The sequence below is a fragment of the Rhinoderma darwinii genome, chromosome 4, assembly GCF_050947455.1.
Source record: "Rhinoderma darwinii isolate aRhiDar2 chromosome 4, aRhiDar2.hap1, whole genome shotgun sequence".
NCBI lineage: Eukaryota > Metazoa > Chordata > Amphibia > Anura > Rhinodermatidae > Rhinoderma > Rhinoderma darwinii.
In genome coordinates, this window is record NC_134690.1 from 228,297,070 (window position 1) to 228,314,380 (window position 17,311).

The 17,311-nt window shown below is 39.7% G+C and overlaps 1 protein-coding gene across 6 annotated transcripts in view; it reads right to left on the reverse strand.

The window, feature by feature from the left end:
- Positions 1–17,311, reverse strand: part of SCML4 (Scm polycomb group protein like 4) — a 116,414-nt gene that overhangs the window by 26,061 nt on the left and 73,042 nt on the right. For all 6 annotated transcript variants that reach the window (XM_075862239.1, XM_075862241.1, XM_075862240.1 and 3 more), the window contains 2 exons: positions 16,426–16,555; positions 13,584–13,784 (listed from right to left, as the gene is read on the reverse strand). In XM_075862239.1, coding sequence (XP_075718354.1) covers positions 13,584–13,784; positions 16,426–16,555 — 331 coding nt within the window. The remainder of the gene's footprint in view (positions 1–13,583; positions 13,785–16,425; positions 16,556–17,311) is intronic.

The window sequence follows — 17,311 nt, forward strand, 5'->3', positions numbered from 1 at the left end:
AGTGGGGAAAACCTGCAATAGAAGGAAAGCGATTCCACAGCAAAAATTTACATGCTACGGATAATTAAACCGCAGTGCAGGTAAATTTATGAACGTTTTTGCATGGCTTGTTACAGTTACAGTAAGTGTAAGTGTATCAGAGCTGTGTCTTCTAACAAACCCAGCACAGTGTGTCCATCACATGACCATGGACATAATTTCAGCTACTGAAAGTACACAATGAATGTTCCTAGTGAATAGCAGCAAACAGAGGTCTTGGAAGCAGTGCACAATTAATAAAGAAAATATATTGGAAAACTGTATAACTTTTAACCCCTTCCCGCACCTTGGCGTAAATGCACGTCCAGGTGAGCAGTACGCACCTGGGCGTGCAGTTACGTCCGCGCTTTAACAGTTAACCGCCGCGCGGCGCTACACCGCAGCGGCGGTTAACTGTGCAGGGTGTCAGCCCTGCTCTCCCCATTGCCAATCAGCGGCCTGTCGCCGCTGAAATCGGCAATTAACCCCTTCGAGTAGTGTAATGTACTCTAGCAGCGATCAAAGCTGCAAGTCTAAGTGTCCCCTAGTGGGACAAGTAAAAAAAGTAAAAAAAAGATAATAAAAATGTTTTTAAAAAGTGTAAAAATAAAAGTTATAAGTGACATAAACAAAGAATGCTTTTTTTCCTATAATAAGTCTTTTATTATAGGAAAAAAATTAACACGTTAAAAAAAGTACACATATTTGGTATCGCCGCGTTCATAATGACCCCAACTATAAAACTGTAATATTATTTTACCCGCACGGTGAACACCGCGAAAAAAATAAACGAAAAACAGTGCCCGAATCACAATTTTTTGGTTACCAATCCTCCCAAAATATACAATAAAAAGTGATCAAAAAGTCGCATGTATGCCAAAATGGTACCAATACAAACTACAACCTGTCCCGCAAAAAACAAGCCCTTACAGCGCTTTTTTGACTGAAAAATAAAAACATTATGGCTCTCAGAATATGGTGACACAAAAATTTATTTATTTTATAAATAAGTGATTTTATTGCACAAACGCTGCAAAACATAAAAAAATTATATACATCTGGTATCGCCGTAATCGTACCGACCCGCAGAATAAAGTATAATGGTCATTTATAGCCCAGGGTGAAGGCCATGAAAAAACGAATAAAAAACATTGTCAGAATTGATAGTTTTTGGTCACCTTGCTTGCCAAAAAATGGAATAAAATGTGATCAAAAAAAATTCTGGTACCCCAAAATGGTACCAATGAAAACCTACAGATTGTCCTGCAAAGAATAAAACCTCACACAGCTCCGGTGGAGAAAAAAATTAAAAAGTTCTGGCTCCCAGAATATGGCGATGCAAAATGTGCAAAGTGTCCAAAAGCAGATAAGATCAGGCACCATTTATCAGTGCGACACCGGTCACATATCTGCGGATTATTATTTATTTACTGCAACTACCAAGCTACATCTGCGCCCCAAAAGCCAAATGCCGTCCCTCTCTTCTGAGCCCTGCAGCGTGCCTAAACCCCAATTTACGTTCACAGATATGGCATCGCCATACCCGGGAGAACCCGGTTAATATTTTATGAGGTATTTGTCTTCAGTGGCACAAACTGGGCATAACATATAGTGCACTAAAATGGCATATGAGTGGAAAATTTTAATTTTCACTCCGCACCATGCGCTGCGCATTAACCCCTTTGCGCACCACAACATAGCATGTCTTAGTGTGGGGGGTGATGTATGGAGCGTCTCACGTGAAAAATAAAGAATTTAAAACTGCAAAATCACTGTTTTTTTGGTCACCTTCGCTCTACCTAAAAATGTAATAAAAAGTGCTCAAAAAGTTGTATGTACCAAAAAATGGTACCAATAAAAACGACCGCTCGTCCCTCAATAAATAAGCCCTCATACCGCTCTATTGACTGAAAAATAAAAAAGTTGTGGCTCTTGGAACGCGGGGAGGAAAAAACTAAAAAGGAAAAGAAAAAAATAGATCAGTCCAGAAGGGATTAATTACTTTCTAATGAAAACCATTTATGACCACACGTGGGGTATTGCCGTACTCTGGATAAATTGCTTTACAAATATTGGGGTGCTTTTTCCTCCTCTATCCTTTTATCCTTTGTGAAATTGAAAAAAATGCAACATTTTAGTGGAAGAAATGTTGATATTCATTTTCACGGCCTAATTCTAATAAATCCTGCAAAAGACTTGTGGGGTCTAAATGCCCACTATATCCCTAGATAAATTCTTTAAGTGGTGTAATTTCCACTTTTGGGGAGTTTCCACTGTTTTGGCCTCTCAAGGGCTTTGCAAATGCGACATGGCACCCAAAAACCATTTCAGCTAAATTTGAGCTCCAAAAGCCAAATAGCGCTCCTTCCCTTCTAAGCCTTGCTGTGGGTCCAAACAGCAGTTTATTACCACATATGGCATATTTCCATAATCGGGAGAAATTGTTTTACAAATGTTGGGGTGCTTTTTCTCCTTTATTCCTTGTAAAAATTAAAAATGGCTACCTTTTTTCAGAAAAAAGGTCGATTTTTACCTTTACAGAATAATTCCAATGAATTCAGCAAAACAACTGTGGGGTCAAAATGCTAACTTTACCCCTAGAAAAATTCCTTGATGAGTGTAGTTTCCAAAATGGGGTCACTTTCCAGGGGGTTTCCACTATTTTGTTCCCTCCAGTGCATATCAAACGCGACATGGCACTGAAAACTATTCCAGCAAAATCAGAATTTCAAAATCCAAATGGTGCTCCTTCTCTTCTGAGTCCTGCTGTGGGTCCAAACAGCAGTTTATTACCACATATGGGGTATTGCTATAATCAGGAGAAATTGCTTTACATATGTTGGGGTGTTTTTTATCTTTTATTCCTTGAAAAAATTAAAAATTTCTACGTTTTTTCAGAAAAAAAGTAGATTTTCATCTTCACAAACTAATTCAAATAAATTTAGCAAAAAAACTGTGGGTTCAAAATGCTAACTATACCCCTAGATAAAATTCCCTGAAGGGTGTAGTTTCCAAAATGGGGTCACTTTCCAGGGGTTTCCACGATTTTGTTCACTCCAGTGCATTTCAAACGCGACATGGCACTGAAAACTATTCCAGCAAAATCAGAATTTCAAAATCCAAATGGTGCTCCTTCCCTTCTGAGTCCTGCTGTGGGTCCAAACAGCAGTTTATTACCACATATGGGGTATTGCTATAATCAGGAGAAATTGCTTTACATATGTTGGGGTGTTTTTTCTCTTTTATTCCTTGAAAAAATTAAAAATGTCTACGTTTTTTCAGAAAAAAAGTAGATTTTCATCTTCACAAACTAATTCAAATAAATTTAGCAAAAAAACTGTGGGTTCAAAATGCTAACTATACCCCTAGATAAATTCCCTGAGGGGTGTAGTTTCCAAAGTGGGGTCACTTTCTGGGGGTTTCCACTATTTTGTTCCCTCCAGTGCATTTCAAACGCGACATGGCACTGAAAACTATTCCAGCAAAATCAGAATTTCAAAATCCAAATGGTGCTCCTTCCCTTCTGAGTCCTGCTGTGGGTCCAAACAGCAGTTTATTACCACATATGGGGTATTGCTATAATCAGGAGAAATTGCTTTACATATGTTGTTTTTTCTCTTTTATTCCTTGAAAAAATTAAAAATTTCTACGTTCTTTCAGAAAAAAAGTAGATTTTCATCTTCACAAACTAATTCAAATAAATTTAGCAAAAAAACTGTGGGTTCAAAATGCTAACTATACCCCTAGATAAATTCCCTGAGGGGTGTAGTTTCCAAAATGAGGTCACTATATTGTTTTGGCCCCACAAGACCTCTTCAAACCTGACATGGTATCTAAAATATATGCTAAAAAAAAGGAGGCCCCAAAATCCACTAGGTGCTCCTTTGCTTCTGAGGCTTGTATTTCAGTAAATTAGCGCACTAGGGCCACATTTAAATGTAGAAAAATGCTAATTTTTACACATTTTCTCCAAATCTTGGTGTTTTTTACAAATAAATATTGAATTTATCAACCAAATTTTTTCACTAACATAAAGTACAATATGTCACGAGAAAATAATCTCAGAATCGCTTGGATAGGTAAAAGCATTCCGGAGTTATTACCACATAAAGTGACACATGTCAGATTTGAAAAATCGGCTTCGTCCTGAAGGCCAAAACAGGCTCAGTCCTGAAGGGGTTAATTATACAAAAAATAACATAAATTTTCTGAAACCGGATAGCTCCTTTATGCGCACTACTTAGAGATTACTTTGACATCTTCCATTGGAGAGCTAATGCAAATCTGAGCTCTTAGATCTGCACCAATATCATGTGAACATGTCTAAAGGCCCTTTTAAATGGCCCAATGATTGGGCAAACTAACGTTTATATGACGGTGAAATGCTTGTTTAATCGGCTGATCGCATTTTTTATGTACTTAAAAAAATTATCTCTAGTCGGCAGCACACCTCCCTGTGTAAGCATGGAGATGTAATGCTGACATGATACAAATGAATGGAGATGAACAATCATAGTAATGATCCTTCGTCCCCCACTAAATGATCACCGCTCCATTTAAAGGGAGCAACAAGTGCCAATCGACAAGCTGTATTGTCGATCAGTGCTCATATTAAAAGTGGTAAAGACGGGCGATATCTGCCCATGTAAAACCACCTGAAGTAACATGTCAGAAAAATTTGGTTTGGGGTACCATTTAGGAGCTGCAGCTGACCCTACCAAATTTAACTTTGTCAAGACAGAGATGAGAGATAAGTAGTAACAGCTCCTTCTGAGTGTAAAGCTGGTCATACACTAAATGTCACGGCTGTGACTAAAGGAGCGCTGGTTTACTTCAATAATATCATAATAATTTTAATTTACTTTGGTGTCTTCAAATGAGTCAATACAATTTTTGGACACCAAGGTAATTATTTCAGGCACGAATTTACACCCTGAACTCTTCACTAAACCTACGGATCGCAATACTCTTATCCATTATGACAGTTGTCACCCCAGAAAAATTATAGACTCCCTACCATTTAGTCAGATGCTATGTGTGAGAAGGATTGTGGATGAGGAAGAAAAAATGTATCCCACTTTTAAGTTCATGATAGAGAATTTTAAAAAAAGGGGATATCTACAACGAATCATCACTAAACAGAAAAATTGGGTACAAAAATTTTCCCGAGAACAGGCACCGTGCAAACATCTTTAAGAAACAGGATTTAGATAGAATGCCTTTTGTTTCTACCTACAATGATTTAAGTCACGAGATAGGGAATACCATTAGACACCATTGGCCATTAGTGAGGGATGGCCACAGTGATATTAACCCCTTAAGGACACGGCCAATTTTGGCCTTGAGGACAGAGCAATTTTTTTACATTTCCCTCTTTGCATCCCGACGCTCATAACTCTTTTATTTTTTGTACGACGTAGTTGTATGAGACTTTGTTTTTTGCGGGACGAGTTGTACTTTATGTAGGTACCATTTTTTGGTACAAATACATTATCGTTTAATTTCTATACATTTTTATTTTGGCGAAAATGCAGAAAAAAAGCAGTTCCGCTGCAGTTTTAATATTTTTTTTTACACCATACGCCGATCATCATAAATAATGTTATACATTTGTTGTACAGGTTGTTACGGTCGTGGCGATACCAAATATGTCTATATTATTAAATGTTTTGGGACTTATATTTTAAAAAGTTTATTTATTATAAAAAAATGTGTGTTTCTGTGTATTTTTTTAACTTTTTATTTATTTATCATTAATTTTTTTTTACATTCATTTAACTTTTTTTTTAAATCCCATAAAGGGATTTATCATTTTGATTTTTATTTTGTAACTGTAATGTACTGGCATAGATCTATATGCCAGTACATTAGCCTGTGCACTGATTGTACACAGGCAGTTGTTAGGGCAGACCTCAGTATGCCCTAACAACAGGAAATATTTTCAGACAGCCCTGGGGTCCTTCAATGGACCCTGGGCTGTCTGGCCATATGAGTTGTGGGCTTTGATCGCGTCACAGTTATTTTCTGTGACGCGATCAATGTGCAGTCCCCCCTCTTTGAACACCGCGATCAGCTTTCATCGCGGCGTTCAAAGGGTTAACGGCGGAGAGAAGATGTTTCTCTTCTCTCCGCTGTCAGAACGGGGCCGTGGCTGTGTAATACAGCCGCTGCCCCGCTCTCGATCGCGCGCACATACGCGCACAGACGGATGTCACACAGGACGAGTATGCTCGTCCTAATGCGCGAAGTGCTCGCCGCTCAGGTTCGAGCATACTCGTCCTGTGTCGGCAACCAGTTAAGCAATTCAACGTTTGTCCACTTATGTCGTATAGACGTCCCACAAATTTAAAGGATAGATTGATGAAATCTGACATTATAAGTAACACTGTTAAGAGACAACAATATTTGAAACCACGTAAAATGGGGTGTTTTCCGTGTTTGGGTTGCATTAATTGTGCATTGATGGTAAAAGGCAGTAATTTCATACATCCAGACAGCGGTCATAGCTTTAAAACAAAGCATTTCTTGACATGTAGCTCTGATTGGGTTGTATATGTAATCTGGTGTCCGTATAAATGTTGGAGAAACAATGTGTGACATGAAGACGCGCCTCAATAATCATAGGTATACCATTTGCAAGGAAAGGAAAGATCTACCGGTGTATAAACACTTTTTTGATAACAGACACGGTGAACGTGACCTTTGTTTCATAATTATTGACCATATACCGGCATTGAAACGTGGGGGTGATAGGCTCACTGCTCTAAAAAAGCGTGAATTAGAGCGGATTTACAAACTTAACACATTGAGACCTAATGGACTCAATGTTGACTTTCAAGTGTCAAGAGTGATGTCCAGACAATCCTATGGGATATTATACTTGGGAATTGTTCTTCTTAAGTGGGGGTTTTGCCTTCTTTCCTCTATTATTTATCTGCCAATGTTTGATGAAGTGTAATGGTGACATGATAAAAGTCATTTTTTTAAATTGCTCTTTACTTTTTCTCCCTTTTAAAATTGAAATATCGTATGGGGACGAGCCACACACCGTCAATGAACAACAGACTCTGTACAATAAATTGTGGTGCAAGCTATATATATCTATTGATATTTTTTCTTCCTCTACTGTCTGTTAAAGCTCAATAGTCAACATTTATTGCCCATATTACTATAGATTATACGAATGTTATGTTCTAGGGATTTGCCTACTCCAATAAAATACTCTTTAAACTCCTATTGCATTTTGGTGCTAATATAAGAGACCGTTATGTCTATAATGGATAGCCACCACACGAAGGTGTGGGTGACAGACCATATTAGACATGGAGCTTGTCTGATACACTACATTGTAAATGTTGGTGTCCAGATAATGACCCGGTCTGCTAAAGTTCTTTTTGATACTATGGAGTATAGTAGATTTAAGTAGCAAGTGAGACATATAATGTCAATGGCCATTCTAAGCTGAATGTGCCTGCTCTCGTCAGATCGCAGACGTTACACAGCTTAAGGCCTCGCTAGTACCAGTGTGGGAGACTGTCTGGGAATCAGATGACTTTGGCATTTTCCCTTGAAAAAATACATTTTACTTACAATTCATATGTTGCTTGAGTGTTGTCAAGAGCTGAGGGTTTGTAACTCTCACTACGGGACAAACTTGTTTCTGATTGGCTGCAATAGACTTTTGTCATGGCAACCTGGGACGCCATCCGCTGATTGGATGTTTGCCCTTCCTTGCACAACGTGTTGTTAGTGCATGCTCTGTTGACTATTGCAGACACTGGAGGATTGTAGATTTTAATTGAAACAGCACCTGCACGATTTGGTCTGAGGTTCTGCGACTGGTGAGTGGCTCGTAACTCCCCCCCTTCCCTAATACATATACTTGTTCAATGTTAGTGTAATGGATTAAATACACTGTTTTGTAACACAGAATTTTTATATACACTTTATGCAATAACTGCTTGTACATTGTTATATGGTGCTGTGCACTTTTTTACATTTGTATTAGCCAAATGTTGGCCTTTTTTTATATGCTTGTATGTTAATCACTGCTGATTATGCTTTGTTTGCACATGGGTGTAAAAACCCTGCTTTTCACATGTCACCTCAGCTTGAAAAAGGTCCTGTGAGAGGACTGAAACGTAGCTTATCCTTTGAAACATGGGACAATAAACTACATTTTTGTTTGACATCAACCTATTGGAGTGCTGCGATCATTTCTTTACATATCTATCTATCTATCTATCTATCTATCTATCTATCTATCTATCTATCTATCTATCTATCTATCTATCTATCTATCTATCTATCTATCTATCTATCTCACACCAGCAGCATAAAAGCACACTGCATAAAGTTTGATTTAATGCTGAATCCATGTATTGGGAAAGTTTGGGAAAATGTATCAAACAATAAATCAGAATCCTAATTTATACCACCAGTATATGGGCCGTGAAAACAAACCTTCATCAACAAAACAGCTCGTTGGTCGACGCTCATTTGCTTCTTTCAAAAGGAGCAATGATTGCTTAGGCCCCATGCACACGACCGTGCCCGCAATCACGGCCCGCAATCCGGCCGGCCGCTGACTGACAGCCGCATTTTCGGGCCGTGCTCCCATACAAAGTATGGGAGCACGGCCCGCAAAATGCGAAAGAACGGACATGTTCCATAATTCCCGGAACATTTCCACGGCACTGACACCCTTCCGTAGTGCTACGGAAAGGTGTCAGTGTTCAATGAAAGTGAATGGCTCCGTTCTTGCGGACCGCAATTGCGGTCCGCAAAAACTGAGTTTTTTTGCTGTCGTGTGCATGGGGCCTTATGTATGGGAAGGAGCGCTCATTACTCCGATGGCTCATCCCCATATATTTTCATCATGTCAGCAGTAGGGATGCACGATGCATCGAAACTTCGATACTGTTTCGATACTGTGCACCCTGAAACGGTTCGATGCTGTTGTTTCATGTATTTTGATACTAAGCTGTGCGGCCACACGGCTTAGTATAGTAACACATGAATGTATGAGAGCGGGGCTGCAGTTGTGTAATACTGTCATTGCCCCACTCCTGAGTCCTGACAAGTGTGTCACGTCAGCATGAGGTGATGCGACCAGTGCTGCACTAATGAGCGGCGGCACTGAAGACAGAACATGGCGGGCGCACTGCAAAACACCCCCATGTTCTGTGTTCAATGCCTGCGCTCATTAGTGCAGAAGCGGCCACATCTCCTCATGCTGACCGTGCGCGCACTTACTGTCAGTAGGAGGACAATGGCTGTATTACACAGCCGCAGCCCCACTCTATACCGGCGGCGATCAGAGAAACAAACCTCTCATCTCTGCCGCTATTCTCCTGAATGCTGCGATCAAAGCTGACTGCAGCATTCAAGAGAAAATGAGAAGGGGGGATGCCCCTTGGATCGTGTCACAGGGAATTCCTGTGACGCGATCGAGGGCCATACGATATATGGGCAGAGAGCCCAGGGCTGTCTTACCATATTTCCTGTTAGGGCATACTTAGGTATGTCCTAACAACTGCCTGTGTACTATCCGTACACATGCTAATGTACTGGCATATAGATATATGCCAGTACATTAAAGTTTAAAAATAAAGTAAAAACATACAGTAATATTAAATTTAAAAAAAAACACATACACCTTTTTTTTTTACTATAAACATTAAAATAAGTTTCAATACATAAAATATACACATATTTGGTATTGGCGCGGCCGTAATAATCTGCACAACAATTTCTTTGCGTCATTTATGATGTGTACACTGTAAACAAAAAGAAAATAAAAAATGTCACTTATTAATGTAAGGCACGAGGTGTGCGCTTTAATAGTAATTAACTCCATCATGTACCTTACACATTAACCCATTATGACCGAGAAACATGATGGGGTTAATTACTATTAATGTGAGGCACATTCAAAATTCATCACACCTCGTGCCTCACATCAGAAAATGGAAGAACTTTTTTTTTTTTATTACTGTTGGCAAAGTATTGTTTTGGTATCGAAATCGCAATACTACACAAAGTATCGGTATCAAAGTCCAAATTCTGGTATCGTGACATGCCTAGTCAGCAGCACAGATCTCCCTGTTGCTGCCGACAACGATGATTTTTAATGCTACATAAAAGAACAGATCAGCCGATTGCTCGTGCATGGGTTGATTGTTGCCCTGTTTACACAGGGCAATGATCGGTAAAGAGCGTTCTTATGATCGCTCGTTTGCCCTAACTTTGGTCTGTGTAAGACTTTTACACTTTTTACTGGCTTTCCACATGGTTTGGGTCCTAAACCAAAATAGTTTCTTGTCCTTTTATATCGAGGCCATAATATTTTTAAGACGATTTTGAAACAACGGCCTATATAATTCAATGTGGCAGTTCACACGGCCGTTGTTTCAACGGACCGTGTGAAGGGTCCGTGACAAAATGGGACATGTCCTATTTTTTCATGCTTCACGCATCCCTCCATAGACTCTGATGTATGGGGGATGCGTGACATCGCGTCCCGCACCGCAGAGCACTGCTGTTTTTCACGTCCGAGATGTGCAGCGCTCGTGTGAATCCGGCCATAAGATCATGAATCATAGAAGCTTATCCACCACTTTTACTCACATCTCAATGCTTGTGCATATACTGAATTCATTCATATAAAAAGATTGTTTATTGCTAGCTCTGTCCTCTGGACAAGGTGAGCCTTTCCAATTTGCATTGAATAAATGCAAATGCACACAAACACAACATTGGATGCATCTAGTAATGTTTATTTAACTACAAATCCAATATTACAATGTTTAATATTTTATAATATATGTTTTTTAGTGCACATTTTGACCAAATTGTGTGAGATCATTTGCTACATCTTGGCAACCTCATTTCAATGGGTCCCTATGCTTAGGCTATGGGTAAAGACCGTTTAGATCTGAAATTCATCAACTGTTTATCTGTTATTTGAATGCGGCTTTGCTGATTTTTATGAGAATAAAATAAAAGTCAAACTTTATACATCTTTGGTGCCGGTTATCTGATTTTTCAAAGCAAGAAGATTTGCCTGTTTTTTTCATTGGCCTAAGCCTAAGTAGTGCAAACTTAAGGCTCATACAGACTGCCATACTTTATAGAAAAGCACACAGAGGAATTTTTCTTATGATTTCATAGCGAATCCATGAAAAAAAAATTGTGGTGTGCTCCAACTATCATAAAGCTATTCTCCCCTAGAAGAATTGTTTCTAGGAGAAAATACAGTGCCTCATAGAAGTACTATATGGTGGCACATGGGGTGCCAGCAGGTACGTGATATGGACCCTCATGGACTCAGTATGCTGCTGCAGAAAGTCTGTGTACGTGGCTTTACCTTATACACAGATCCATACGTAGGAACAAGCTATGTTCATCACTTATTAATGTAAAAAAATCAAAGCTATAAGGAGGTCACTGTAATGTCCGTGGCTGAGGGCTGTCAGCTCCAATCCCCTCCTGACAGCCGCAGCCATGAGTCAGCAAGCGCTGGCCCCAGCCTTCTCCTCAGGAGATGCCAGCACTCGCTTCCACTCACCTCAGCCGGATCCCGTAGGGTGCACACGCACGCACATGCCCGCTCTTAAAGGGGCAGCGTGCGTACCAGACTTTTGATGAACTTGGACCCGTGAGTACCCTGGACTATAAGAAGGGTCCAACCCTCTGCTTCTATGCCTGAGCGTTGTTGATGTTTCCTAATTTGTCTATGTAATGGCCTCCTAGTGTGTTTCCTTTTTCCTGTTCCTGTTCCAGTTCCTGTTCCTTGCATTCCATACCATCCTGGTCAAGCACTGTGCTGTGCCAAAGTCGTGTCATGCTGTATTCCACGTCTGACCTGCTTCACTTCACATTACATCTACCTGCTGCCTAGTCCTTGCAGAGCCTGCCCTGCTGCTGTCTGAGCTGCCACAGGTACCTATACGAACTATACACATTCACCTGTGCCCTGATGGCCAGCTGCCTTACTGCCAAGGCGGTATGGCTCAGTGGATCCACAGACCCTTCGTGACAGTCACTAGGACGTAGTAGATAAATACACACAATTTGATCTAAATGTTTACTAAGAACTTCATATTTTGATAAAATATTTACATACTGTACAGTTCTATAAACATTGCCACCTGTATCCATATAGAACTACAATTTGTGTTTGTGTAGATATTAATTTAGCAGTAAATATTACCCTGTTGGCATCTGGCTAAATCCTTTGTATTTTACAAAATGCTTTGACTGTTATGCTTTGGGTAAAAATGATTTGCATGTGAGTTGCAGCCTCTTGATTGTGGAGGCAACTTGTTATCCTATACATCTACAATTTACAGATAATGGAAATACTGGCTCCCAAGACATGTTATTCTTGTGGAAAAGTATCATATATTGTATCATAAACAAAATCACAGTACATCGAAAACAATAAATACATTATTAACAATGGTGATCACCAGAAAATAAAATAAAAATAAGAATAAAAATACGATGCTAATAAGCAACTTAAAAAACATCATCTATATACCAAAGATGGCACTATATAGGTTAGCTGGAATAAACTATCCAAGTTCAGGGATAATGTATCTAGACGAGGTTCGTGGTCCTGAAAGAAAGCAACTATAACTCAAAGATGATCTACTGAGGAAGAAACTAAGATAGCTCTGAAACGTGTCTCGCAAGTGATCACCGGCTATATTCTATTATATGAGTCTTCCGTCCATTATATGAGTAATCAGTATATAACCGTCTACTATCATATGGATTGGAGATGAGGCGAGTAATAGTGCAACTTCATGGCACTACAAATTCCAGCAGACCCAAAAATAAAGGTCCTATTACACAGCCTGAAATGGGCTGTGAAAATGAGCACCGATCAACAAGACAGCTCGTTGATCGGCGCTCATTAGCTCCTTTCACAACGAGCAATGATCAGTAATGTATGGGTAGGAGTAATCATTACTACGATCGTTCGTTCCCATACATTTCTATCATGTCGGCAGCACATTTCCCTGTTTACATAAAGTATATGATCAGCCGATGAATGAGCAATGAATGGTAACAAGCAATCAATTGAAAGCTTGTTTGCCCTATCACTAGCCAGTGTAAAAGGGCCTAAAGACGTCTTGGGCGCTAGTTTTTCCATTATCTTATTTAATATTTGTGGATACCAAAAATATTTTTTCCTAGTGAACTTGTCGACTTATTCATTGTTTTTGATCTTTTGGAGAGCTGCCCTTATATACATATATATTTTTTTGAAATTATAATATATACTCAATTGTCATGTACCTACTGATACAACAACTAAAGGTGTGGATGTAAAGATTTCTTAAATATCAGATCAAACTTTCACATCTCCACAAATTATTACCAGATGTTACCATCTTAGCTCAAAAACTGCAAAGCAGAGAAGAACACTAGCTGTTTTTGATTATCTGATAAGAGTTGAGCTGGAAAGGCTTGAAAAAAAATCAAACACTGAAGCTCTAATATGAAACAACACACAAAATATAAAAAGATAGGGACATGTCTTCATTCCTCTTTACCTGAAACCATTTCTCCTCCATAACCCTGTTTTACAAGGGAGAACACACTTTTCTGCTGATGAGCACAGTCAATGCAGGCTTGAACTGCTTGCTGTAACACCATGGAAGGACGCTCTGGTCCAAAGTGATCGGGGAGTTGCTGGACCTTTTTTCTGTCAAGATAGGGTCCAGTGTTACCTTGTTTGTTCACATAAATACAAACTGCAATTTAAAGAATAAGACAAGAACATTTTGTTAGTGTTATGTAATAACAAAAATGTGTGTTACAACTTAACCATTTATTTAAATGGCCGCACTATAGCTCTGTTTTGTACGGAGCCATCATAAGGCTCCAATTAAAGTGTACGGGTCCTCTACTCTACCTCCATATGTCTTCAATTTCAAACAGAAACACACACAATAGCTTCGTACATATGGTGCCCATGGAGCATCAAAGGCAGCACACGGAGACTGTATGGCTCCGCCATGGGCATAAGGCCTAAAAATGACAACTGAAACATTGATGTTGGTCTTCTGTTGAAACACAGATATTATAATATAGTAAATACATGTTGATCAGTACCTAACTTACATTTTAAAGGAGCCTGTAGGCACAAATTTTCTGGTGCCTTAAGGCCCTTTTACACCGACACTCGGCCGGTGCAGCGAGCACCGATCAACGAGACATCGTTGATCGGAGCTCACTTGCTCCTGCCACACGGAGCTATGGATGGGGACGAGCAGACGTTACTCCGATCGCTCGTCCCCATACATTATTATTATGTCGGCAGTGAGTCTCCCTGTATACACAGGGAGATCTGCTGCCGACAACGATAATCTTTTACTTTTTCAAAACAATACGACCAGCAGATGATCAAGCATTTGCTCTTTCATCTGCTGATCGCTGCCCTTTGGCAATTATCGGCAAAGAGCGTTATATTAACTCTCGTCTGGCCGATAATCGTCCTGTGTAAAACAAAACCCCCTTTAGACTCGGTCCAGTAAGTAGGTCACACCCAAAGCTATGTATGGCCTTAAGATCTTTATCTTCTCTTGCAAAATAAATCAGAACATTGTGGTGTACTTCTCACCATATCTTACACCTGCTGCCGTCTTCCTCTTGCCCTCCTCTCACTGAAAGACCACAAGTTTGCCTTATTAACTTATAATTACACTTAATCTGCATATTAGTTCAGAATGTTAAGTGTATTCATCAAGTAAACTTCAGGAGACTTCTCTCTCTCATGGCCGCCTATAGGTACAGGTGTCAGGGATCGGGGAATTCTCTGGCATACCCTCACTCCATCTGCCTGGTGATGGTATGCCAGAGATCACACCTGACACGGCATTCCATCTGCTTAGTGAGGCGCACTTCTGCTCTGCTGACCCCTGCTGTGATTAAGCCGAAACTGTGGCGTCCTGTTGCTACGGAAACATCAAAGCTCCCTGCTCTGCACTCTGCGCAGCTGATGTGCAGGATCGAGGCCCGAGCCACAACAGAGAACTTCAGAGGCTGGAGACCATAAATGGGGACTGCTCCTGAGAATTCCCTGCTTGCTTCAGGTGGTGAGTTTCCTGCCATTTTTCCTGTTACTCCCTGTGATTTCCTGTGTTTGACCCAGCTTATCTAGACTTTGCTTGATCTGATAATCCATGTACCGGCCTTTTGCCTGACCCTGACCTTGCGTTCTGATACTGTTTTCTGGACCTGATGTTGCTGCCTGTTACCGACACGGACCCAATTGACCACAATATTGCCTATACCCGCTTTCTGCAACACTGATCGTCTATTGGAGACTATCCTGGGGACCACGACCTGGGAATCCTATCGGCAAAGTTCATAAAGCCCTGCAGGGTCTAAGGGTAAAGATCGGGGATTCCTTAGATGCTACACCATGTGCCAACTCAATAAGGGTTCATGTTCTTGATCCTGTATGCCTGCTGCCAAGCTTCTCCTGTGCTACAATTAACTTTACTTTCAAAAAGTTTGTATAGTGCTACTGAAGTCTATTCTTGTTTCGCTGTGCTACTCTGGATCACCACTTTTGAGCCATCACCAAAGTTTCATCCAACGCTAGCTGGGATTCGGCATCCAGGTATGCTCCTAGGCTTATTGGCAGTACAGGGCTTACAACAGGCCTTCTGTAACTATAGGTAAATCTGGCACTGATGTAGGTATAATACCAAATGTATCATTCTGATCGCTTATTCTACATAACAGCCAATGATATGATATACCACTGTATATGATGAAGTCATGCTATATAGGATCTATATACTCTATTATAAATATTTGATTTGAGAAATGATTCTGTCTACCAAGATTGTGCAATAACTAAGATACGGTCAACTTGTATGACCTAGTGACAGGTCCTCTTTAAGCAGGCCATAGACCTAACAATTGTTAATCCAACAGCTATTTTCACCGACTACTTCAATGACATTCCTATTCAGATTGGCTGTTATTTATATACACAGAGGGTGATAAGTGACTGCTATTCACCTAGTGGACCACTTATATTTTTGAAAACAAATGATCTGACAGGTAAAGATCCAACATGTTTCATCCTTGTTTCCCCCAACAGGGGACATTGTGGGGACCCTTGAGCTTAGCCTTCACACAACAGATTGTTGGTGGATCCTGGTGATATGGGGAGGGGGGAGTCTACAGACAATAATCTTATATCGATAGCTGGCATCAGGAGATAAAGTGGTTGGCATTTAGTTATCATGTAGATACTGAGCACATGTAAACATCAGATTTCTAAACAGAGTATTTTATCTTAACTCACTCCTAAATACCCATGTATAAACCAGACTAGATTGTCGGATCAGTGCTATTTTACCAGACATGATCTCATACCTGTAAGTGCCTGTGGAACAGCAGAATTGGGTACAGTAGCTGCATCCTGAGGGATAGAACTGATGTCTGGTTCTGGCGTGCTGCGAGGAGGCGAAATTGCTAACGGAGTCATTACAATGCGGGATTTCAGCTGCAAAAACAGATGGAAAATGTTCAATGGCAAAAAAGTGGACACTGGCAGAATATATATCAAAGGCGGTGAATTAGGTGGCTATGAAATGATAACTATAGCAGATGAAGTAGCATGTCAATGTGACTGAATAAATTGGGTAATAAATTTGTAGCTTCTTGAGTATTTACACTGATTTTGTGGTATTTGTTCTGATGATTGCTGTTTTTTTTTATTTACAGTACTGATAAAGCGAGCATCTGATAGAATGTTAAAGTGTCAATATCATTACATTTTTAAATCAGCATTGTGGCCGCTTCATTCACGGATCGGTGAGGGTCTCAGAGCTTGGACCCCCACTGATCTCAAAGTAATTGCGTAATCTAGCGATATGCGATCACTTTATAAGATGGGAATAACCCTTTACAGAATGGCTGATAGACCAGTTTATATGTCAAGGTTCATTTTAAGTAGATCATAATGGGATATTTTGTTTCTAAACCTTTTTAAAAACATTCAGTATTTCTATTTATTTATTAAAAAAGAATGGGTCTTTAATTTTTTATATTTGGGCTACATATTAAATGATAATATCAAGACCAATTATTATTCCAGGTTTTATTATCTGCATCTTAATCAGTTTGCAAATATGATATAAGAAATGTAATATATTACAATGTTTTCTTGGCAGCAATGTAATAACACCTAGGACGTCTTCATAGTGATCCCTATGAAGAAACAGGTTGAGAGATTTATTACAACTTTATAAAAAAGAAT